At 49.8% G+C, this 23665-nt stretch overlaps 2 protein-coding genes across 9 annotated transcripts; both read left to right on the top strand.

The window, feature by feature from the left end:
• Positions 1–1336: 1336 nt before the first annotated feature.
• COMMD4 (COMM domain containing 4) lies at positions 1337–6994 on the top strand. The gene is made up of 8 exons (XM_069559506.1): positions 1337–1512; positions 4898–4969; positions 5181–5246; positions 5440–5479; positions 5766–5885; positions 6068–6148; positions 6455–6631; positions 6714–6994. The coding sequence occupies exons 1-8, from the start codon at positions 1510–1512 to the stop codon at positions 6752–6754; spliced, it is 600 nt and encodes a 199-aa protein (XP_069415607.1). The 5' UTR covers positions 1337–1509; the 3' UTR covers positions 6755–6994.
• An 8807-nt stretch (positions 6995–15801) lies between these two features.
• NEIL1 (nei like DNA glycosylase 1) lies at positions 15802–23070 on the top strand. Of its 8 annotated transcripts, XM_069559498.1 has the most exons (14): positions 15802–15882; positions 16260–16321; positions 16411–16486; positions 16700–16861; positions 17446–17571; positions 18159–18615; positions 20594–20713; positions 20804–20867; positions 21142–21241; positions 21616–21743; positions 22065–22092; positions 22277–22338; positions 22464–22629; positions 22797–23070. In XM_069559498.1, exons 6-14 carry the CDS (start codon positions 18182–18184, stop codon positions 22865–22867), a joined length of 1173 nt encoding a protein of 390 aa, XP_069415599.1. In that variant the 5' UTR covers positions 15802–15882; positions 16260–16321; positions 16411–16486; positions 16700–16861; positions 17446–17571; positions 18159–18181; the 3' UTR covers positions 22868–23070. The 8 variants fall into 8 exon arrangements, with proteins under 8 accessions (XP_069415599.1, XP_069415598.1, XP_069415604.1 ...); XM_069559497.1 differs by lacking the exons at positions 15802–15882; positions 16260–16321 and having other exon boundaries at positions 16370–16486; XM_069559505.1 differs by lacking the exons at positions 15802–15882; positions 16260–16321; positions 16411–16486 and having other exon boundaries at positions 16817–16861; positions 18159–18255.
• Positions 23071–23665: the final 595 nt, after the last annotated feature.

The following is a 23665-nucleotide window of genomic DNA, read 5'->3' as shown; positions in this document are numbered from 1 at the left end:
CAGCAGACCAAGGAACCTGTTGGAAATGCAAAATTTCAGGTCTCATTCCAGAGCTAAGTAATTAGAGAAACTCTGGGGGTGGAGCCTAGTACTGTTGTAACAAGCCCAGCAGGTGATTCTTAAACACTCTAAAAGTTTGATAACTACTGGTCTAAATAGTCAAATAATCTGTTTGTGAAACAAATCTGTGAGACAATACTCCAGTATGACATTAAAAGGATGTGCCATCCGCCTTTTGCCTTATTTCCACATTTAAATAAATCGTCTGTTTGATGTTTCCTGTTTTGTCTTTCAAATACCCTATCGACTTAGGGCAGTTTTCATCTGTTACTAATTTTTTTTCTTCTTTTTAATAATGATTTCCTAAGTGTGTCAATTCATTTCTTCTTTTGGAACTATTCTTGTCCTCTTAAAAGAAAAAAATTTTCTGATATGGTATATTGCAACGCTATTGATTTCACTGTACTGATGTTTATGATTTTTAAAAAGATCTTTTTAAGTGTGATCAATTTTAGCAAGAATTAACTTTCCATCTCTTTCTATTTACGAAGTGGTTTAATTGTCATGGACTCTATCTGTCCTTTCACAGCTTGAAAGGCTGCAACAAAAAAACAATCAGGGCCTACTTGTATAGGTGAGAGGCATAGAACTGAAGAGAGAAATCAGTTTTCCATTTCTTTTTTGGTCATTAGTTTATAGTCTAGTGTATTTTTGTTGTTGCTATCTTTTGTTTGTTTTTATCTATTTAAGGGAATACTGGAAACTTAGTTTTCCTGGTCTGTTCATTACTTCAAGCTCACCAGTAAGCAGACTAATACAATTTAAAGCAACCTTTTTCTCTCCCATTAGATTAAGAAAAATTAAGATAAACAGCTGATGTTCGTGAAGCTGCAAAAGCATTCTGAGCATGTCAACTCTTACAGGCTTTTTGCTATGCAACTAAAGGGATTCATCAAAATGAAATAAAATACCCAGGCACTACCAGGCACTTGAAGGAGGTATCTAAGGTACTGGTAATGTTTCCTTATTTGGGTGTTGGTTACACGGGGCGTACGGTTTATGAAAATTCATTAAGCTCTGTATTTGTACTATGTACAATTTCCTGTATGTGCATTCTATTCCAATAAAGTTTTACAAATGTATCTTTTGCCACAACCCACAGCTGTATAGTAAGGGCACTGCTTACAGATGGGAAACCTGGAAACGACCTGAATACCACTGCAGAAAGGAAGGCCTCCTCTGCCTTAAAGAGAACAAATTAAACAGCTTCCACTCCCTCTTCCTGCTGCTTTGGTTCTGTTTTCAGTTAATCCGGGGGTTGGCGCTGGTCCTTCCCGGGGAAAGGTTCTGGGGACTGACTAAGGGACTCCGTGTTTCGCTCCCGTGACGCTAGGCGACTGGCTCCCGCTTTGATCCCAGGAAGCCCCGCCCCAGCGTCACGTGACGGCTGCATCAGCTGACTCGGCGCGAGCGGAAGGTGAAAGTCCTGGGCGCGGGCTTCCTGGAGCAATGGTGAGGGATGAGGGTTGATACGAGGTTGTGGTTGCTGAGGGCGGGCATGGTAGGAGCCCCAAATTCCCCCGCCGCTGCTGCGGGAAGGAAATGGGAAATCTGCCTGGGCCGCGGAGCAGACACTTAGGTGCAGTCGTTAAAGCCGAGGGTCTGGTAAAGAAAAGCCTCCCTCCGTCCTCCTCCAGCAGGGCGGGACGGCAGGCTTGGAGTGTCTTGACTGGAAGGAAGGGCCCGAACTCTCGGGGGCAGGAGCTGGGGCTTGTCTCTGCAGGCCTTTCTCTGCCCCTGAGTAGGACGTCCCGAAGGCGGGCCTCCCAGCCTTCCTGTAGAGCTTGGAGGAAAACTTACAATTTCGCTCAGTCTTCTGCATTGTTAGGAAATCCCTTTGCTCTTCCCAGAGGCAGAAAGGAATATATACGGGGTGGAAACTTCTCCACTTCTCCATTCCTTCATTCCTTTAACAGATTATGAGTGCCTGCTGTATACCGGGACTGTGCCAGGCACTAGCACTTGGGCTGCAGGAGGGAAGGGCAGAGTTGGAGGCTTGCCAATTAAAATGGGCAGTCATAGTTAAGACCTGAGCCGGGAGGGACTAAACTCACCTTGTGCATAGTGCCAAAAGGCTTCCCAAGGATGACATCACCTGAGGGCCTGGGAGCCGGGAAGAAAGCTTGCTGGGGCAGAAAGAAAGCAGCTAGTGTATCAGGAATTGGGAGGCATGGAAAGGGGCTGGTGGGAGGCTGTATCTTCAGATAGGGGACAGCATTCAAAGACTTCAGGTGAGTGAGAGCTCGGAAGGTAGGAATGAATGCATTTCATCACCTGGAAGAGTAGAAACTAAAGGGTAGTGAACGATGAGGCTCGACAGATAAGCAAAGACCACAGCTTGCTGGGTCTTGAGAGGAGTTTGGACTTTTAAGAAAGGACGGCAGGGAAATGAGGAAGAGCCTTTCAGCTGATTTGTTGAGAAAGGGAGAGGGGAACAGCCTGGGGCAGCAGACACTCCCCCACCCAGGAGGTGGTAGTGACTTGAGAGAGAGTGGAGATGGAAGTGGAGATCAGTGGGGCTCAGAGACTAAATGCATGAGGGAGAAGGGAGAGGGAGGGAGCTGGGTTTGGTTCCCAGGTACTGGTGCTCAGTGGTGGTGGGACAGGTAGGGGCAGGTTTCAGAGGGAAGAGAACCAGTCACTGTGATACATGTTTAGTGAGGCCTCTAAGCGCCCAGGTGGACCAGGTAGGAGACAGTCTGGATTTAAGGGTCTGGAGTTCTGAAGAGATCTACAATACGATGGCAGTTATAAATTTGGGAGTCATCAGCAAGATGATCTGTCTCAGCCACAGTGAGTTCAGAAGAAAGGGCCTAGGACAGAACCTAGAGAAATGCTGGTATTTTAAGAAATTACACAAGGAACACATTCTTATGGTAAAAATGTAAATAATACAGATGGTAGAAGTCAGAGAAAGTCCAGAGATGATAAAATAGTCCAGCGGGTAGAATTCAGGGGCCCATAAACTTAGGAAAATACTATATCTCAATTTTCACTAACTTCAAACTGAAATTTAATATTTCTTCCAGTTGTGAATGTTGGCAACAGACCTCAGTATTATTAGCAGCACCTCTGACTTTGTCACTAATAGAAATCAGATGTTTGCATGTCACAGCTGTTGGCATTATTTACACATTTATGCTCATTTCCAAATCACTTTCATCACTTGAATTGAAACATATGTCATGTCACCGATTGGTTTTGAATGTTTTGATAACTTTTTTTTTCCCCTGCCACACCATGTGGCTTGAGGAATCTCTGTTCCCTGATCAGGGATTGAACCGAGGGCTGCAGCAGTGAAAGCCCAGGGTCCTAGCCACTAGGCAACCAGGGAACTACCTATTTTGATAACTTTTAATTAGTATCTTTCATGTGTAGTTTTTCCTATGTACTTTATTCATTTGAAAACATTGTTTTGAGAGAGGCCTGTAAGCCTTCACCAGATGCCTAATGAGTCCATGCCACAAAACAGTTAAAAATCCCTGAAGTAGGGAAAGAAGCCCCAGACTTTCCTTAACACCCCACCACCTCACCAGCGGTCCCAGTGCCTTGCCTCAGGGTAATGACAGCAGGCAGTCTGCTGAGGTCACCATTGGGAGGCTGGGGGTGGGGAGGGGTGAGCCAGCAAATGAGACTGAGGCCAGGCCCGAGGGAGAAATCCGGAAGGGTATGTTGCTTCAAGAAGGATGGGTTTGTGTCTGCTGTTGTGGATGAGCTAAGGAAGAGGAAGGCTAGGTGTAGTGACAAAAGTCATTTGTGACCATGGCTAGAGGACTTCACTGGGGTCACATGTGATCAAGGGGGTGGCAGGCCAGAAAGGAGGTCTGGAGGTGGCAGGGTCATGGAGCAGGTCTGAAGTGAACAGTGAACAGTGGGCAAAGTAGACGACATCGAGTTAATAGGGCTGCCTTGAGGGCCTGACTGAAGCAGGAGAACGTGGATTCATTGTGTCTCCAGTTTGCAGGTTTTGTTCCCAAAATCTGAAAGCAGTGCAGGTAGAGGCGTGAAGAGATGAACATGTACATTGTGTGCGTTAGAGCTTTGCTGCAGAAACAGGGCAAAGGACAGTGGATCAGGCGGCTGGAAGATATTATCAATATGTGGTTGACTGGGTGGGTTTGGATTCTAACAGAAGAGAGACCTTGGATAAATAATAAAATGTGATATGTGGTGTGATAAACGCTGTGGAGATCAAAAAGGAAGGAGCTAGAACATGATGGTGAAGAGCTGTTTAAACTGCTTCTTTGAGCTAAAATCAATATAAATCATGCATGTGTAAATGTATGGTTCAGTAAGTTTTGACGGGTATGCTCATGAAAACATTGCCATGATCAAGATAATGAATACATCTGCTGACCTTTCCAAACTACCTTGTGTGAGGGGCTATTTAAGAAAGCAAATAGTCACAGAAAGCCCATCAGCAGAGGTGTCATTTGGGCAGAGACCTGAGTGAAATGAGAGAGCAAGCCACGTTTAATTTGCAATAGAAGCAACAGGGAGCCCAGTATAGCTGGAGCTGGAGGGGGAAAGGAAGAGCAGGTGAGGGGCATGTGTTCCGTGCGGCACCCCCAGCGCTTACAGTGGGTTCTCCCACAGAGCAGGCACCCAGGCATGTCCGTAGAACAGGTGCATGCCTGGGACACGCATCAGAACAAGGTTTGGTGGCAGGAAGAGTCAGGGAGAGTGTTCTCTAAACAGCCTAGTAGTAGGGGAGAACAAGTGGCCAGAGTTCATCCATCTTGGCAGGGAGCAGGGACCCTGAGGAGCTAGCGCGGGAGACACCTGAGCATATGTCAGCCCGCCCTCCAGCCTGACCACCTGCCTCACTCTCTTGCAGAGGTTCCGATTCTGTGGTGACCTGGACTGTCCTGACTGGGTCCTGGCAGAGATCAGCACGCTGGCCAAGATTGTTGAGTGCACGGAATCTTGGGGGTGGGGGACAGGGAGGGATTGCACCTGGGGGCTCTTGGGTGGGTGGAGGGTGGTGAGGTCACTCTTGAGTTGGGGTCTCAGCCCTCTTGGGCCATTCTCACATGCTGTGTGACTGATCATGTAGCCAGCCCCTCAACATGCCTGTGTGAAGTGGGTCAGTCTAACTGATATAAGGCCTCCCCCTCCAGTCCTCTGTGAAGCTGAGGCTGCTGTGTGGCCAGGTGCTGAAGGACCTTCTGGGAGAGGGGATTGATGTGAGTACAGGACCCTGCCCACCATGGTCCCATGACCCGGTGACCCCACTGCCCTGAAAGTGCACGAGACCTAGGGGGGTGGGTGATCAGCTCCCACCCTCCCTGGATACCTCATGTCCTTACCACAGGGTCCAAGCCAGGGGGTTGGTGAGTAGGGGACCAGCCCTGCCCTGAGAGCCTCCTTTCTTCACAGTATGAGAAGATCCTGAAGCTCACCATGGACGCCAGGTTTGGTGAGCACCCCACTGGCTCCACAGACCTTTGGGTGACCCTGGGTACTCGGCCTGGGGCCTGACACAAAGGCCCCTCCTCCCAGCCTCCTCTGACCCGCTGGCCCCAGCGGAGGAGATAAGGGAGGAAAGGCACTGCCACCCCAGGGCCTCCACCAGCTCCTGGTGGGGCAGTGGCAGTGCTCGTGGCTTTAGGAGGCCTGGGTACTCTGAGCTGAAGATAGTGGGGCCACAGGAGGTGTTTGGGGCCGCAGTGACACCCCCCCACTCCACCCATGGCTCCCCCCAGAGTCAGGCGATGTGAAGGCCACGGTGGCGGTGCTGAGTTTCATCCTCTCCAGTGCGGCCAAGCACAGCGTGGATGGCGAGTCCTTGTCCAGCGAACTGCAGCAGCTGGGGCTGCCCAAAGGTACGGGGATGAGGGCAGGCAGGAGGGTGACCTGTAGGCCGAGGAGGGCTGGGCAGAGGTCAGGCTGTGTGACCCTGGGACACACCTTGCCTTCTCTGGGCCAGGAGCCTGAGACCTGCGCTTTGAGCCACCTAAGCCTGAACCCCCATCTGCTAGCTCAGGGGACCTCCTTTCATCCCCAGAGCACGCAGCCAGCCTCTGTCGCTGCTACGAGGAGAAGCAGAGCTCCCTGCAGGCGCGCCTGCGGGCCTGCAGCTTGCGGGGTGAGTGCAGGGTGGGCCTGGGTTGGGTCTGGGCTTCATTCTGGAAGGTGCCTGTGGTTTAGAAGGTGTTTGTTCAGAAAGGATACTTAACCACGTCATGTCAAGCAGTCACAGGCTGGGATTCCTGGCTCCTGCCCAGGTTTCTCTCCTCTGAGACCTTCCTTGGGTAATCTGATTTCTTGGGTCAGAGGGATGAGAGCTTCTCAAAGGCCACAGAGCCCTGGAGGGTTCAGGGTTGAGCCGGGGTGAGGGCTTGGGCCGCCTGGCTCCTCGGCCTGTGACCTCATGCCCCTCTCGGTCTCACAGTGAACAGGCTGGTAGGCGTGGGCTGGCGGGTGGACTACACCCTGAGCTCTAGCCTGCTGCGCACCGTGGAAGAGCCTTTGGTCCACCTGCGGCTGGAGGTGGCCGCTGCCCCAGGTGGCCCGGTCCAGCCTGTTGCCATGTCCCTCTCAGCAGACAAGTTCAAGGTCCTCCTGGCAGGTGAGGCAAGGCTGTATCGGGAGGGTAAGGGGCGCCCTGAGGTCCTGCCTAACTGCTGCCTGCCTGCCTCTCCCCACTGCAGACTTAAAGCAGGCCCAAACCCTGATGAACTCCGTGGGCTGAGAAGAAGAGCACAGGGCCCCGTGTGGAGCTGCCCTCGAACTTCTCAGTAGGGGGCGGCCCCAGCTCCAGGACCCTGAGGGTCTGGTCTCCTGGATCTCTGGCTTCCTAGGTGACCACCTGAGAATCCAGCCTGGGATCCTGAGAACACTTCCAGCATTGCCTTCCCTCCCCTGTGAAAGGCACTTATCAATGGTTTTCCAGAGAAGGGAGAATAAACAGAAGTGTGGAAAGTGTAAAGAAGTGTGCGTGATTTCTTTAGGGTTCAGATCAGAGGTTTTTGTGACAGAGACCAAGTGATACGCTGACCTATGGTACATTTTCTTTTCTCAGCTGCTGACTGAGGCTGGTCAGGGGTGAGGCAGAAGGAGGACCAAAACGAGACAGCTTGTCTGTAGACAGGAGAATCAGGGCTCCAGCTCCTGGTCCTAGGATGCTCTTGGCTCTGCCCTCTCTGTGCTGGCCTTGTCTTGAAGCTGGCAGCAAGTAGGTGGCCCCAACACCAGATGCCCCAAGTAGCAAAAGGAGAAGAGCCTTTGCCTCTGTGCCATCTCTAGGAAGAGAGAGGGCCCATGCCTGAACCACTCATTGGCAAGGGGAATGGGATAATGGGCTGGATGATTATGACCCCACCCTTAAATTCCTATGTCCAAACCCCAACCCCAGTGAGAGGGTTTTAGGAGGTGGGGCCTCTGGGAAGTAATTAGGTTCAAATGAAGTCATGAGACCTGCATGATGGGATTAGTGCTCTTATAAAAAAAGGAAGACAGACTCTCGCTATAAACATGTACGGAGGAAAGCCCATATAAGAACAGCAAGAAGACAGCTGTCCAACAAAGTAGGAGAGAGCCTCACCAAGACCTGATTCTGACTTGAACGTGGACTTCGCAGTCTCTGGAACTGTGAGAAATAGATGTCTGCTATTTAACCTACCCAGTCCATGGTATTTTGTGATAGCAGCCTGAACACACTAAGACAAAGGGCTTCCCAGGACTGTCTTAGGCCATCCAGGGCCGTTTATAGAAAAGACTGATCCCAGGTCTAGGGCAGGGAGAGTATAGGGGGAGCCTAGAACATCTCAGGGTCCAAAAGTGAAAGTGAAGCCACTCAGTCGTGTCTGACTCTTTGCCTATCAGGCATGGACTGTAGCCTATCAGGCTCCTCCGTCCATGGGATTTTCCAGGCAAGAATACTGGAGTGGGTTGCCATTTCCTTCTCCAGGGGATCTTCCTGACCCAGGGATCAAAGGCAGATGCTTTTACCATCTGAGCCACCAGGGAAATCTCAGGGTCCAAGGAAACTATCAAAAATGAGTCATGTCAACAGGAGCCAGCTTGACACACTGGCTAAAGATGGGACAATTTAAAGAGATAAGGCCTGACTCCCCTCCTGGCTTCTGCTTCTGGAGAAATGGAACAGATGGGCTTTTCTCTGTTCCTCCCACTAAGTGCAGCTAAAAACCTTGGACACTTCTTATAAAACATAAGACTACGAAAGGTGATGAGACAGCAGACTGGCTAGGATCCTCAAGACCTGAAGAACAATACAGCAAAAAGTGCCTTAGATTTTCTTTTTGTTTCATGTATCCCAGGCTGAGTGATGGAGAAGCTGACCGCCTAGAAACACCAACACACAAAGGAAGCCCCGACAAAAGCCTGCTTTCTCTAAGCAGTAGACGAGGAAAAGGACAGCCGGGCAGCACAGAAAAGTTAGAGACAATAAGGGCTGTCCTCTGGCCACACCCTATAGAACCGCAGTCCCCCTTCCACCCATGCCTACAAAGGCTGAGTGGGAGCTTAGACCCTACCCAAGCTGGCAGGAGGTGGCATAGCCCTTCCCCCACTAGCACCATGTCAGAGAAGTCCTGCTAAAAGAGAAGATTTAAACACGATCCAGTCTCATAATGCCCAAAATGTTTAGAATTCAATTTTTAAAAACCATTGTACCAAGAACCAACAAAATTTCAACTCAAAAAAAGACAAACGCCAACACTAGAATGTCTCAGATGTTACAAGTCTATGCTAAGGATTTTAAAGCAGCCATCCTAAAAATGCCTCAAGTCTCAGCAGAGAAATAGAAGATAGAAAGAACAAGATAAACATTTTAGAACCGAAAACTACAATAGCCCAAGTAAAAATCTCAATGGGTGAACTTAACAACAGAAAAAAGAATCAGTGGACTTGAGGATAATAGAAATTACCCAGTCTAAACAACAGAGGGAAGATAACTTGGAAAACAACAAGAACAAAAAAATAAATAAAATAGAGCCTCAAGGACCTGTAGGACTGTTAACAAAAGATCCAGTGCTCGTGGTGTCAGAGTCCCAGAAGGTAAGAAGCAGGAGGGTAGAGCAGAGAACCCAAAGAAATAATGACTAACGTTTTCCAGAACATGGCAAAGGACACACATGTATAGAGCTGAGCTGAATGAACTCCACACAGGTTGAATCTAAAGAAATTTATGTCAAGATACATCATAATCAAACTTCTGAGAACTAAAGAAAAGAAAAACATATCCTGAAAGCAGCAAGACAGAGATGACACCTTACATATCGGCGGAAACAATTCAAATGACTGAATAGCGCATCAGAAGCCGCAGAGCCCAAAGACAACAAACACAGCGCGTTTCAGGCCCTGAAAGACAAGAAACGTCAGCCCAGAATTCTGTATTCAGAGAAAGTCACCTCAAGAGTAAAGGACAAGGGACTTCCCTGGGGGTCCAGTGCAGGGGGCCCGAGTTCCATCCCTGGTCAAGGAACTAGACCCCACGTGCCGCAACTAAGAGTTCCCAGGATACATCTAAAGATCCTACATGGGGACTTCCCTGGTGGTCCAGTAGTTGAGAGTCCACCTGCCAATGCAGGGGACATGGGTTCGATTCCAGGTCCGGGAAGTTCCCACACGTTGCAGGAAAATTGGGCCTGTGTGTCACAATTACTGAGTCCGCAAGTGGCAACTACTGAAGCCCACCATCTGGAGCCTGTGCTCCACAACAAGAGAAGCCACTGCAACGAGAAGCCTGCACACTGAAAAGAAAGCCCAGACAGCAGCGAAGACCCAGCACAGCCAGAAATAGATAGATAATAAAAATTAAAGATCCCACGTGTCACAGCTAAAGATCCCACATGGGACAACTAAAGATCCTGCATGCTGCAAGTAAAACCTAGCACAGCCAAAGAAAGAAAGATATATATAAAGAGTAAAGGGTGAGTAAAAGAATGAAATTAGAACATTTCTCATACCATAAAAAAAAATCAAAATGGATTAAAGACCTAAATGTAAGACCAGATATGATAAAACTTGAAGAAAATATAGGCAGAATACTCTGACATAAATTGTAGCAATTTGGGGGGAGGGATTTTTTTTCTTCCTAAGGCAAAGGAAACATAAGAAAAAAATTTAAAATGGCATATAATTAAACTTAAGCGCTTTGGCACAGCAAAGGAAACCACTGACACAAAAGTCTACACAATGGGAGAAAATAATTGCAAATGATATGACTGGTAAGGGATTAATATCCAAAATATATAAATGCACCCAGAACTCAATATCAAAAAAGGAAACAACCCGATTGAAAAATGAGCAGAAAACTTGAATAATCATTTTTCCAAAGAAGACATAGGAATGGCCAACCGGCAATGAAAAGATGCTCAGCATCGCTAATTATTAAAGAAATGCAAATCACAACCGCAATGAGATATCACCTCCCACCTGTCGGAATGGCTATTACCAAAAAGACTACAAATAAAAATATTGGCAAGGATGTGGAGAAAAGGGGACTCTTGTTCATTGTTGGTAGGAATATAAATTGGTGTAGTCACTGTGGAAGCTATATTGAGTTTCCTCAAAAAAAATAGCAATAGAACTATCATGTAATCCAGCAATCTGACTTCTGGGTATTTATCTGCAGGAAATAAAGACACTAATTAAAAAAGATACACATACCCCAATGTTCATAATATACATGTCACTAATCCATAAAAAATAATGAAATTTTGCTTTTTACAAAAATATAGATGGACCCAGGAGAGTATTATGCTTAGTAAAATAAATCAGAGAAAGACAAAATAGTGATGACATCACTGACATGTAGGTCCAAGAAATGAATGAATGGAAGAAAACAAACAGATCCATAGACATAGAGAATAAACTAATAGTTACCAGTGGGAAGACAGAAGAGGGGAGGAATAGACAGGAGTAGGGGATTAAGAGGTACAAACCTCTTTATTTTATGTGTAAAATAAATAAGCTTCAGGGACACATGTACAGCACAGAGTATACAATGTCTTATAATAACTTTAAATGGAGTATAACTATAAAAATATTGAATCCCTATGTTGCATATCTGAAACTAATATAAATTAACTATATTTCAATTTTTAAAAATGACAAAATTGTAAGACATTTTAAAGAGTAAAGGGGGAGAGCAAGACATTTGCAGATGAGGAATAACTAATACAATTGTCACCAGCAATCCTAATATAAAAATAAGAAAAGGCTAAAAGGAAACCATAAATAAAAAGACAAGAGAAAATATTTGCAAATGATGTGACCAACAGGGATTAATCCCCCAAATACATAAACAACTCATTCAGCTCAATATCAAATAACCGAATCAAAAAATGGGCAAAAGATTTAAACAGACATTTTCCCAGAGACATACAGATGGCCAAAAAGCACATGAAAAGCTATGCTCAACATTGCTAATTATTAGAGAAATGCAAATCAAAACTACAATGAGGTAGCATCTCACATCAGTCAGAATGGCCACCATCAAAAAATCTACTAACAATACATGCTGGAGAGGGTGTGGAGAAAAAGGAACCCTCATGCACTGTTGGTGGGAAAGTAAATTGGTACAAACACTTATGGAGAACAGTACGGTGTTTCCTTTTAAAATTAAAAACAGAGCTACACTATGATCCAGTAATCCCATTCCTGGGTGTATATCTGGAAGAAAGCATGATTTGGAAAGATACATGCCCTCCAGTGCACGCGGAAGCACGACTTACAATGGCCAAGATAGTGAGCAACCTAAACGTCCATTGACAGATGAGCGGATGAAGATGTGGGCGCACTACCCGGCCACAAAAATGAAGGAATGCCATTTGCAGCAGCATGGATGGACCTCGATATCATTATACTAAATGAAGTAAGTTAGACAGAGACAAGCGTCACATGATAGCACTTAGGTGTGGAGTCTAAAAACAGTGATACAAATGAACTTACTTACAAAGCAGAAACAGACTCACAAGCATAGAGAATACAGTTTTGGTTACCAAAGGGGAAAGGGTAGGGGGCAGGGATAGATTAAGAGGTTGGGATTACCATATAAACACTACTATATAAAATAGTCAACAAGGACCTGCTGCATAGCACAGGGAACTCCATTCAATACTCTGTAATAACCCATATTGGAAAAGAATCTGAAAAAGAATGGAGATATATATATATATATGAACCTGAATCACTTTGCTGTATACCTGAAACTAACACGACATGGTAAATCAACTATACTCCAGTATAAAATAAAAAAAATTTAAGTCTAAAGGAGGATCTCTAAACAGAAGGAAGATGATGGAAGAAATCTTGAAACATTAGGAACAAAGAATAATGGAAAGAATGAAAGCATGGGTGCAGCAGACTTTCCTTCTCTCGAGTGTTCTGAAATATGTTCAACATATTTGAAGCAAAATATAATACTGTTAGATGTGGTTTTCAATGCATGTACAGGAGATATTGAAGGTTGTTATAAACTAGTGAGGGAAAAAGGAGATAAGTTTTCTACACTTTACACAAATTGATAAAATGTCAATATCAGTGAACTGTGACAAGTATATACACACGTGTAATATATGTATAGAGTAATACCTACATCAACCACTTCAAAGGCTATATACAATGTAATGCACTCAATATAGTTAATTCAAACTGGAATTTTAAAAGATGTTCAAGTAGCCCATATGAGGACAAGAAAAAGAAGACAAAAGCAAAAAACAGGGAACAAAATGCAAATTAAGTGGTGGTCACAAAAAAAATTCCAAGTCTCATCAAATGTGTAATATAAGCTTGGTTACCCAGGTAGCATTCCCTCTTCTGTGTCATCACAGAATCTCCTTTCATTGCTATCATAGCACAGCATTGTAGTTTTGTATTTACTCACTTGCCTTTTACCAACCTTTCTTAAGAATAGAAATTGTATTTACCTGTTTGTATATCCCATCTAGTCAAGGCTATGGTTTTTCCAGTGGTCATGTATGGATGTGAGAGTTGGACTGTGAAGAAAGCTGAGTGCTGAAGAACTGATGCTTTTGAACTGTGGTGTTGGAGAAGACTCTTGAGAGTCCCTTGGACTGCAAGGAATGCAACCAGTCAATCCTAAAGGAGATCAGTCCTGAATATTCATTGGAAGGACTGATGCTGAAGCTGAAACTCCAGTACTTTGGCCACCTCACGTGAAGAGTTGACTCATTGGAAAAGACTGATGCTGGGAGGGATTGAGGGCAGGAGGAGAAGGGGACGACAGAGGATGAGATGGCTGGATGGCATCACTGAATCGATGGACATGAGTTTGAGTGAACTCCGGAAGTTGGCGATGGACAGGGAGGCCTGGCGTGCTGCAGTTCATGGGGTCGCAAAGAGTCGGACACGACTGAGCGCCTGAGCTGAACTGAAAGACTAAAACAGTACTCTTTCAATACGTGGGGAAAGATAAAGATTTGGCAGGGAACAGATTTAGCTATTGAATGTAAAAAAAAAAATGAGTCCATAAATGATAAACCCCCTCCCCGCAAAAAATCAACCCTAATTTGTCACCATTGGACTTTATTGCTTCACATTCTTAGTCTAAAAATTGATAATTGAAGAGAAGTGTTTCAGAATTCATCCTATCTTTTTAGTATTTCATAATATCCAAATAACCCTAATCAATTAAATAGAAGCTCTTCTTTACAGAAGAATTCAAGTTAATGTGGAGGGAATGACAGCATTAGAAAATCACCATTCTGTAGCTCCCAATTAAGTACTTGATTGAGGCAAGCATCACCAATGATGAAAAAGCCAATAGGTGAAAAGTTGATGGGATGTGAAACTGGGTATTTGCATGATGCTAAAGAATAACCTCATGTAAACAACTCAATGTCCCTCAGCTGGTAAGTGGATAAACATGCTGCTATGCCTACACAGTAGAACACTACTTGGCAATAAGAAGGATTGATAAGCATCACAACACAGATGGATCTCAAATGCATTATGCTATGAGGACAAAAGAAGACACAAAAGGCTACACACTAAAGATTCCGTGTACAGGCACACCTCGGCGATACTGCAGATTCAGTTCCAGAACACGGCAGTACAGTGGGCATGGCCATAAAGCAAGTCACATGAACTTTTTGGTTTCCCAGTGCGTAGAAAAGTTTGTTTACACTGTACTGTAGTTTATTAAGTGTGCAATACATTCTGTTTAAGGGGTTCCCTGGTGGCTCAGATGGTGAAGAATATGCCTGCAATGCAGACCTGGGTTCAATCCCTGGGTCCGGAAGATCCCCTGGAGAAGGGAATGGCTGCCCACTACAGTATTCTTGCCTGGAGGATCCCAAAGAATCCCATGGACAGAGGAGCCTGGTGGGCTACAGACCCTGAGGTCGCAAAGAGTTGGACATGACAAGCAACTACACTACTACTACATTGTGTTTAAAAAGCAATGTACAAGCAGAACTAAGTAAACAGAAATCCCCCCATAGATTACTCAGTGGTCCCACGGTATGAAACATACCTTTACAACACAGAAGTCTGGCTGTCACAGCCTTACTGGTAATCAATTTCATTCCCACTAAAGTGAGACAACCAGAGGCTGGATGTCTCCTAATGTCATGCAATTTGGAGTATAGAACAACATCTAGGAGATACTGGGGCTTCCCTGATAACTCACTTGGTAAAGAATCCGCCGGCAAGGCAGGAGACCCCAGTTCGATTCCTGGGTCGTGAAGATCCCCTGGAGGGGGATAGGCTACCTACTCCAGTATTCCTGGGCTTTCCTTGTGGCTTAGCTGGTAAAGAATCCACCTGCGATGTGGGAGACCTGGGTTCGATCCCTAGGTTGGGACGATCCCCTGGAGAAGGAAAAGGCTACCTATTCCAGTATTCTGGCCTGGAGAATTCCATGGACAGCCCATGGGATCACAAAGAGTTGGACACGACTGAGTGACTTTCACTTCCACTTCCAAGCCTTTAGATCTAATTTCTGGTGTGCAGGGAGAACTAGAGACAGAGGAACAAGTTAACAACACCCAAGGAAACATCAAACATATCCAGAATGTTGATGGGGCATCTCAAAGGACTCTTCAGAAAGGTAAGTATCATGAAGACCAAAAAAAGGCAAGTGAGGTGGGTAGGAGGTGGGAAGGGTGGTTCCATCTAGACTGGAAGTGATTGAAGAGACGTAAAATCCTCGTTTGGTCTCTGCTTTGAACCAACTAGCTATAAAAGACATTATGGGGACAACTAGGGAAATTTGAATGTGGGATGTATAAGATAATATTAAGATGTTATGTTGGGGACTTTTCTGGTGGTCCAGAGGCTAAGACTCTGTGTTCCCAGTGCATCGGGGGCCTGGGTTCCATCCCTGATGAGGGAACTAGATCAGGAAATTAGATCCTGCATGCTGCAACTAAAGAGCCACATGCTACAACTAAGACCCCCCACAGCCAAATAAATAAACACGTATTTAAAAAAAAAGTTATTGTTAACTTTACTAGGTTTGGTAAAAAGTATTATCTAATGAGTTTCCCAGGTGGTGCTAGTGGTAAAGAACCCGGCCTGCCAATATAGGAGATGCAAGAGAGGCAGGTTCAGTCCCTGGGTTGGGAAGATCCCCTGAAGAAGGGTAGGGCAACCCACGCCAGTATTCTTGTCTGGAGAATCCCATGGACAGACGAGCCCAGCAGGCTAAAGTCCATAGGGTCACACAGAGTCGGACACAACTGAAGTGACTTAGCATGCATGCATGCATTGTTTAATTTACTTTAAAGTACTTTTGGCAAAAATGAAAGTGAAATCGCTCAGTCGTGCCCGACTCCGCGACTCCATGGACGGTAGCCTGCACCAAGCTCCTCGGTCCATGGGATTTTCCAGGCAAGAGTACTGGAGTGGGGTGCCATTTCCTTCTCCAGGGAATCTTCCCCACCCAGGGATCAAACCCAGGTCTCCCGCATTATAGACAGACGCTTTACCGTCTGAGCCACCAGGGTAGACCACTTTTGGCAAAATACACGAATAAATAGATGAAGGAGAGGAAGGAGGTGTAGTATGAAGGGGGAGAATTGGCTGTGGGTCAGGCACCGAGCCTGCTGCACTTAGGGTGAAATACCAGCTCCTTATAGAGGCCTCCAGAGGTCGGAAGACACCGGCCCTTGCTCATGTGTCCGTCCTCCCCTCTCAGCACTCCCCCTAGCCACCTCCCTAGCAGTTCCTTCCACCTGCCCTACAGACTGGTCTCCTCTCTTCTCCAGATGGCTCCTTCTGAGGTTTCAGCCTAAATGTCACCGCAGAGAGACCTTTCCCCACATCGGAAGTAGGTTCCGCTTCTCCGCCCCTGCTTTTGGTTGCCGGCCTGCACTCTACCACCCGCGGTGACGGTGTTTATGTGTTCTGTCTGACTAGCGCTGAAACGTAAGGCCACCACCGGGTCCCCAGAGCCTGCACTGATCGCGCACCTGTTCGCGCCTTGAGTCCAGCTGTAAGTGTCTCTATTTCGGGAAGTTGCTGATGTTTACCGCTGGGACTGCCCACCCGGTCCTGGACTTAGCCGCGTGGCTTCTCACAGTCAGAGTCGGCAGCAACCCAGGACCTCAGACCTGACCCCGGAACCCGCTGGCGCCGGGCAGCGGGAACCAGGTTCTTCCGCCACCTCCCAGCCAGGTGACTGACCGAAGCCTTTCCCACACCCCAGCCACCTACTCTGGGACTCCACCCCTTACTGGCTTTACCACCTGCATGAGGAACTACGCTTCCCAGCAGCGCACGCAGCTCCCAACATGCTCTTAGGCGCCGCTCCGCCTCCGGCATTAACCCCTTGGTGGCTGCAGGCTTGCGGGAGCGGCGCTGGGCGCAGGTAGCCTGCGGCGGGCCGGGGGCCGGGGTGTATGTGTGTGTGTGTGCAGCGGAACTGAGAAGAGGACTGGAATAGGGACCTTGGGGAGGAAGGGAGCCAGGGTTAACCGAGGACAGGCAGCGGGAGCTGGAGCAGGTGGGTGGGTAGGAGGCGAGCCATTGAGCATCCGCCGCTCGCGAAATTAGGAACCTGAAGTTCACCTTTTCCCGCAAAAGGAACCCTTTCGGGTGCCAGGCCCGGGGCGGCGCCCAGGTTGCGGGTAGGGAGGACAAAGGAGTCCGCCCTGGCCAAATGCTTTCCCCTGCCGAACACCTACTTTGGCCTCCGATCTCCCGACCCTGGATTGAGGAAAGTGGCAAACTCTTCCTGCCTTAGCCAGATGGGAACCCGCGAGGGTGAGGAAGAGGGACAACCCTCTCGGCCCGAGACGCTGACCCGGCAGTTTCCTGTGTCCCCATGGACCATGGCCTGGAGCTTGGGGAGCCCTTCCTGGCGCCCCATCCTCCTCCCTCAATGTCGTGTGTACCTGACTCCAGCTCTAAGGTACCTGAAGATAACTACATTCCCTCTTTTACTTGTCCTAGGCCTCGGTCCTGACCAGTGGGTGGTGGGCAGGCTCCTCCACCTTGTCTGCCGGCAGAGCCTGTGAGCCACCGTTATTCCAGCTCTTATCTTCCAGGCTCATTCCCTCAATCACTGTGGCAACTGAGGTGGGCCTGATTCTTGGGGAGATGAGCGTGCACAGTTCCCATTCTGGGGTGGGAGTGGAGACAGAGGCAGGCAGGAGCTAATAATTTCAGGTTCTGGGAGTGCCATGAAGGGGGTCAGGGGATGGAGGATGCTGCCTCGGAGAGGCCCCTCTCTAAGCGTTTCTAGACCGAGGGGGACGGCAAAGGCTGGGAGGCGGGGAGGGAGAGCTGTGTGCTTGGAGCAAGGGGGGTGGGGCACGTGGGAGGAAATGAGATGACAGCCTGGGCCCAGGAAGGATGTGGACTTTATTCTAAAATCAGAAAGTGTTCCTGGAAGCCCATGGAAGGTGTTAATGAACAAGGTAGTCATGTTTCCCTAGTCAGAGCTCCCCAGTGTCCTGGGCTTTCTCAGCATTTTTGGGGATGGGGGTGGGGATGGGGCAGGTGAGGGACAGAGCAGGGGCTGTGGCCAAGCCAGCTGATTTCCCGCCAATTCCCATTGACCATGCCCCCCTCTGACCCTCTGGGTTCTCCTGTGAAAACTGGGAGTGATATTGCCGCCTCACTGGATGCACACCTGGCCCAACCTGCTGTCATCCTCCCCACAGGGCCTGGCCACCGCCCCCACAGAATGCCCGAGGGCCCTGAACTGCATCTGGCCAGCCACTTTGTGAACGAGGCATGCAGGGAGCTGGTCTTTGGCGGGTGTGTGGAGAAGTCACCTGTCAGCCGCAACCCTGAGGTGCCCTTTGAGAGCAGCGCCTACAGCATCTCGGCTTTGGCCCGCGGCAAGGAGCTGCGCCTGACCCTAAGCCCCCTGCCTGGGGCCCAGCCCCCACGGGAGCCACTGGCCCTTGTCTTTCGCTTTGGCATGACGGGCTCCTTCCAGCTGGTGCCCAGCGATGCGCTGCCACCCCACGCCCACCTGCGCTTTTACACAGCTCCACCTGGCCCCCGACTTGCCCTCTGCTTTGTGGACATCCGCCGATTCGGCCGCTGGGACCTCGGGGGCGAGTGGCAGCCAGGCCGCGGGCCGTGTGTCTTGCTGGAGTACGAGCAGTTCAGGTAGGGCCAGCACCAGGTGTGAGCAATACAGTCCTGGGCTTCAGACGCGGCTCATTAGTGCCTTGTTGGCCATGAGAAGCGAGTTCCAGCCCCTCTGGGCTTCAGTCCTTTCATCTGTAGACCAAGACAGTATCCTTTCCTAGGGACAACTCCCTGAGCTAATGGACGTGGAAACCCAAAACCTGTAAGAGGAGGTGGGGGCAAGAGGTGGAGGACATGGCCGATTGTGTCAGAGCTGGGGCTCTCATCAGCATCCCACACTGCTTGGTACCCTCAGAAGGCTAAGAAGAAAAGTAGAGAGGCTTTCACAGCCCAAGAAGGGAGGCTGAGCAGGAAGGAACTGCTTCAAGGAGGTGGGGAGAGGACCACTAATGACATGGCTTCTGAAGCAGGTTGTGGTCTCCCACATTGTGCCTGCCCACCAGTCTGTGTCCCGTGGTCTCTGTGCCTGTCTTCTGCCTGAGGCAGGCTAAGAGCCCCAGCTGGGGTGGGGTGCAGGTCACATAAGATGGCCCAGTGTCAGCCACTTCCTCTAAAGATAAAACATGCACGTGTCTCAGCTTGGTGCCAGTCCAGTTCTAAGTGTTGAGGGTTCAGCAGTGGTCAAGAGGGATGTGGTCCTTGCTCCCACAGAGCTAGTTCAGGTAGAGCAGGGGGAAGGGAAAGTGAAAGTGAAGTGAAAATCACTCAGTCATGTCTCACTCTGCACCCTCATGGACTGGGGCCCTGCCAGGCTCCTCTGTCCATGGAATTCTCCAAGCAAGAATACTGGAGTGGGTAGCTGTTCCCTTCTCCAGGGGATCTTCCCAACCCAGGAATCAAACCGAGGTCTCCTCCATTGCAGGCGAATTCTTTACCAGCTGAGCTACCAGGAAAGTGCAAAGCTCTAAAGTAAAAGCATTCTGACAAGACTCACAAACAGGAAGGCATGGAGTGGCACTTGGCAAATCCTTTCTTGGGGGAAGGCATGCCTTTCGGCTGCCTATTGGGGTGGGTCAAGGCATCTCTGGCCCAGAGAAGGCAGCAGATTCCTGGCCTTCCCAGGCGTGACCCCAAGTGCACTCCCAGGGAAGCATCTGTGTTGTCGTAGGTTTCTCCCGCTTCACCTTTCTTGGAGATGGGGGGTGAGGGTGGGGGGTGGGGGTGGGTGGGTGGGGTGGGTCAGGCCACAAGTTAACTCTTTGCCAGGTGGTTCTGAAGTTTCTCTTGCGTGATGAGCATTTTGGCTTATTTGGTCCTCCAGCTGCAAAGCCTGTGGGGATCTGCCTCCCTCTGAGAGCTGACCACCCAGGCTGAACTTCCACTTTACTTTTACCCCTCAAACTTTCTGGCCCCTGTATCATTTGCTTCTCATGCCCACCACTGAGTCAGTCTTGTCATGACCTTTTTCTCAAAGAAGCAAGATTCATTTCCTCTTCAAGGTGGTGAGGAGAGACCTGTGGGGGTGCTGGGGCACTCACCAGCCAGGACTTGCCCCCTTCACTCCTGCTAAACAGAGCCAGTGCCAGCTTCCATGAAGATCTTCAGCATCTTGAAAAGAGATGACCCCACCAATGTCAAATCTTCATGTCTAAGCAACTGGAAGTCCTAGACAGGGAGTTCCAGACTGCAGGCACACCTGAGGTCCTGTGATCACCTTGTTCCCAGAAGTATCTTGAATCTGAGCCACTCTGGTGACATGCAAACCATACACATGGATTCAAGTGTTTTCTTGAGCATGTTCCTTTAGATTGGCATTTTTAACCTTTTGTAATGAATTGAAATCCCACATCGTTGTTCCCATTTTTAACAGAAAATGGAGGTTCCTGCTGCCAAATACCACGGAGGCTGGGATAATGGGAAATTGGGACTTGCTTCTTTCCCTGGCACCCAGACATTGCTTCCCCCAGCTCCTCTCCCCTACCCCATTGGGAGGCAGGGAGGGGTAGGGGGTGGGCAGGCAGAATGGGTCTTATGTGCCCGGGCTGTGTCCCTCCAGGGAGAATGTGTTACGAAACCTAGCAGACAAGGCCTTTGACCAGCCCATCTGTGAGGCCCTGCTGGACCAGAGGTTCTTTAATGGAATTGGCAACTATCTGCGGGCGGAGATCCTGTACCGGTCAGCAGGCAGGCCTCGGGCCTGAGGGCGGGGGTGTCTGGGTGTGCTCATGTTTCCCTCTGCTTAGCACCCCTCTCCACCTCCCTGTAGGCTGAGGATCCCCCCCTTCGAGAAGGCCCGCACAGTTCTGGAGGCCCTGCAGCAGCGCAGGCCGGTGAGGGCACCGGGAGGGATGCGCCTGCCCTTCTTAGGCAGGCGGACGAGGGTCAGGGCTGGGTCAGGTGTCTGCGGCTCGAGCAGGTCCCTTCCCAGTTCCAGCCTGTGTCTACAATGTGTGTGCGTGCATGTGTGGGAGGTGATGGGGGGTGCCGATGAACTGTCCGTGTCCTGCCAAGCTCAGAAGGGGTCTGTTTCCTGAGGGATCAGCTGCCTTCTGAGCAGCATTGCCTCATGCTGACATCCAGGTCCTACCCCTGCCCCTTCTCCAGAGCCCGGAGCTGACCCTGAGCCAGAAGATCAGGGCCAAGCTGCAGAACCCGGACCTGCTGGAGCTGTGCCACTCGGTGCCCAAGGAAGTGGTCCAGCTGGGTGAGGGCCTGAGAGGCAAAGATGGCTGGCTGGCTTTGCTTTGGCATATCGTGTAACCTGGGACAGTTCCTGCCCCTGTCTGGGCCTGGTTCCCTGCCTGGAGAATGGAAGTTTGTTGACCTAGTCATTTCTAAATGGACTATACCTCCAGGCAGGCAGGGCAAGGATTCTTAATCCGACTTCAGGATAGGAAAGCCATGGCCCAGAGGGAAGACACCAGCTTGAGGTCACACAGCTGGAGGAGGGAGAGCCTGGGCCCCCTGACTCGATCCATCAGCTTGTGAAGCTGAGGTCTGAGCCAGGTCCAACTGGGCTCCCCCTCCTCCCTGCCTAAGTCCCCCCTCTGATCTCCACCTGGTTCCTCTGTCCCACAGGGGGCAAAGGCTACGGGTCGGAGAGCGGGGAGGAGGGCTTTGCTGCCTTCCGAGCCTGGCTACGGTGTTACAGCGCACCAGGCATGAGCTCCCTGCGGGACCGGCATGGCCGCACCATCTGGTTCCAGGTGTGGGCTCTAACGCTTGTACAGGCAGAGAGACCCAAGGAAGCTGGTGGGATGGAAAGACCTGGGGTCACACTGGTCTGAGGGTCTAAGCCTTCCCTGTGCTATGCTCTGCCCCTCCTCTGAGTCCTAGGGTCCCTGCTAGTGGCGCAGCCCCAGAGCAGGGGGACCTTGCTGCTGGCGCTGACCTGGAGGGTGGGGAGGGGACAGTCAGGCTTCCTTGGGGAAGGGCTTCACTGATCTGGAAGGACAGATGTGATTCTGCCTCTCCAAGGAAACTACCCCTACCAGGCTGACTCCTGAATTCTGCTGATTCCATTTTAGGGAGATCCTGGACCCCTAGCACCCAAAGGTAAACTACTCCTAATGTAACAAGAGAGCAGAAACAACTAGTTGTGCAAGGGCTACAGCACCCTTCTCCATCCCAGTTCCCCTCTCCGACGCTGGGAGTCCCTCCAGAGTGGGAGCGTGGGAGTCTAGAGAAGGGGGCCGAGGCCACAGAACCCTCCAAGCCCATCAGCATCAATGTCCTGCAGGGGGCAAGTCCCGCAAGAAGAAGTCCCAGGGAGCACAGCAGGGTCCTGAGGACGGAGTGGAGGTATGGCTCCCTGCTCCTCCCTGTCCCTGCACTCTCTCCTAGAGCAGGACCCTGCTCTCCTAGAGCAGGGTCCTCACCTGCCTGACCTGCTGGGCTCCTTGCAGACCTGCATCTTCTCCACCCAGGTCCCTCCTTCTCCAAACAAGGCCCCTTCAAGGACACAAAGGGCACAGAGAGGACTTCCTAAACAGACTACAGCCCAGGTGCCCGAGGGGACCAGCCTCCAACAGGACCCAGAAGCCCCCCCGGTCCCTGACAAAGGGAAGAGAAGGAGGCGAAAAGCAACCTCAGGTGGGCTTTCCTCAGCAACTTCCTCTGGGGAGGGATGGACTGCCGCAGCGAGCTCCCCAGGAGGAAGGGATGGCAGTGTGCTTAGGAGGAGCATGTGAACAAAGGCAGAAGGGAGACTCTTGGGGAGTCCTTGGCCAGGGACTCCCATCCCACATGTCCTTCCCTAGGCCGCCACAGAACCCGGAAGATCAAGGCTGACACCCCATCCTTGGAGCCTGAGGGGACCTCAGCCTCCTAGCAAGAGGCTCTTCTTGCTTGTATCCACCCCTCCTCCTGGCACCCTGGATCTGGGCCTGTGTGGCTTCCTCGAAGTTGCAGGAACTGGATGCTCTGACCCTATGGCCATTCCCTACACAATTACATTTTTAATTGTACCCCACTATCGCCATTTTTAAAGCCCATGTGAAAAATGCTAATTTTTAGTAAATGCATAAACTTGAACTTCTCAGCACTTCTTGGGCTGACTGCAGAAGGTCTGGGAAGGCTGAATGTGAAGGGCCTGCTGCCCAGTCCTGAGGACAGGAGGGCCATGGCCTCTGCAGGGATGGCCCCTCATGGGTGGTGCAGACTCCCTGCCCAGTTAGCCCAGACTCTAACGCTCCTCCAGTCCAGGACTCCTCAGGGCCTGTGGCTGCTGCCCTAGCCTCGTCCAGACTAGTCAGTGCTCTCCTCCTAGTGGGGGTCAGCCAGAACCCACCCACCAGGCCTCCTCAGCCCCAAGCCCTATCTGTGGGTACAGGGGGAAGCGCCGCTTATTTTTTCCCATGTGGGATCTAAACTCCCTGACCAGGGACTGAACCCATGCCCCCTGCATTGGAAGCACATAGTCTTAACCGCTGGACTACCATGAAGCCCCAGAACACCGTCTTGTATCATGGTCTTTTAGTCAGCTTATGGTCACCAGTATCCCGGGTCTTTCTCATGGGGGCTGCAATCCAGACGCTGCACAGACAACCTTGGGTCTTGCCCCTGCCCCAAATACCTGGGGTAAAAACTGTCCCCTCAAAGCCTGAGAATGGGCCCTGAGGGGGCTGAG

The sequence above is a fragment of the Ovis canadensis genome, chromosome 18 (genome assembly GCF_042477335.2).
Source record: "Ovis canadensis isolate MfBH-ARS-UI-01 breed Bighorn chromosome 18, ARS-UI_OviCan_v2, whole genome shotgun sequence".
Taxonomy (NCBI): domain Eukaryota; kingdom Metazoa; phylum Chordata; class Mammalia; order Artiodactyla; family Bovidae; genus Ovis; species Ovis canadensis.
This window is presented reverse-complemented; position numbering and strand designations above follow the sequence as displayed.

Bases quoted from the DNA above. Each gene is read 5' to 3' on its own strand.
- COMMD4 (XM_069559506.1), top strand. The intron at 5,480-5,765 runs GTGAGCACCCCA...GGCTCCCCCCAG, and splicing joins CACCATGGACGCCAGGTTTG to AGTCAGGCGATGTGAAGGCC. The intron at 6,149-6,454 runs GTGAGTGCAGGG...TCGGTCTCACAG, and splicing joins GCGGGCCTGCAGCTTGCGGG to TGAACAGGCTGGTAGGCGTG.
- NEIL1 (XM_069559498.1), top strand. From the start codon at position 18,182: ATGCCCGAGGGCCCTGAACTGCATCTGGCCAGCCACTTTGTGAACGAG. The intron at 20,714-20,803 runs GTCAGCAGGCAG...ACCTCCCTGTAG, and splicing joins CGGGCGGAGATCCTGTACCG to GCTGAGGATCCCCCCCTTCG. The intron at 22,339-22,463 runs GTATGGCTCCCT...TTCTCCACCCAG, and splicing joins GTCCTGAGGACGGAGTGGAG to GTCCCTCCTTCTCCAAACAA.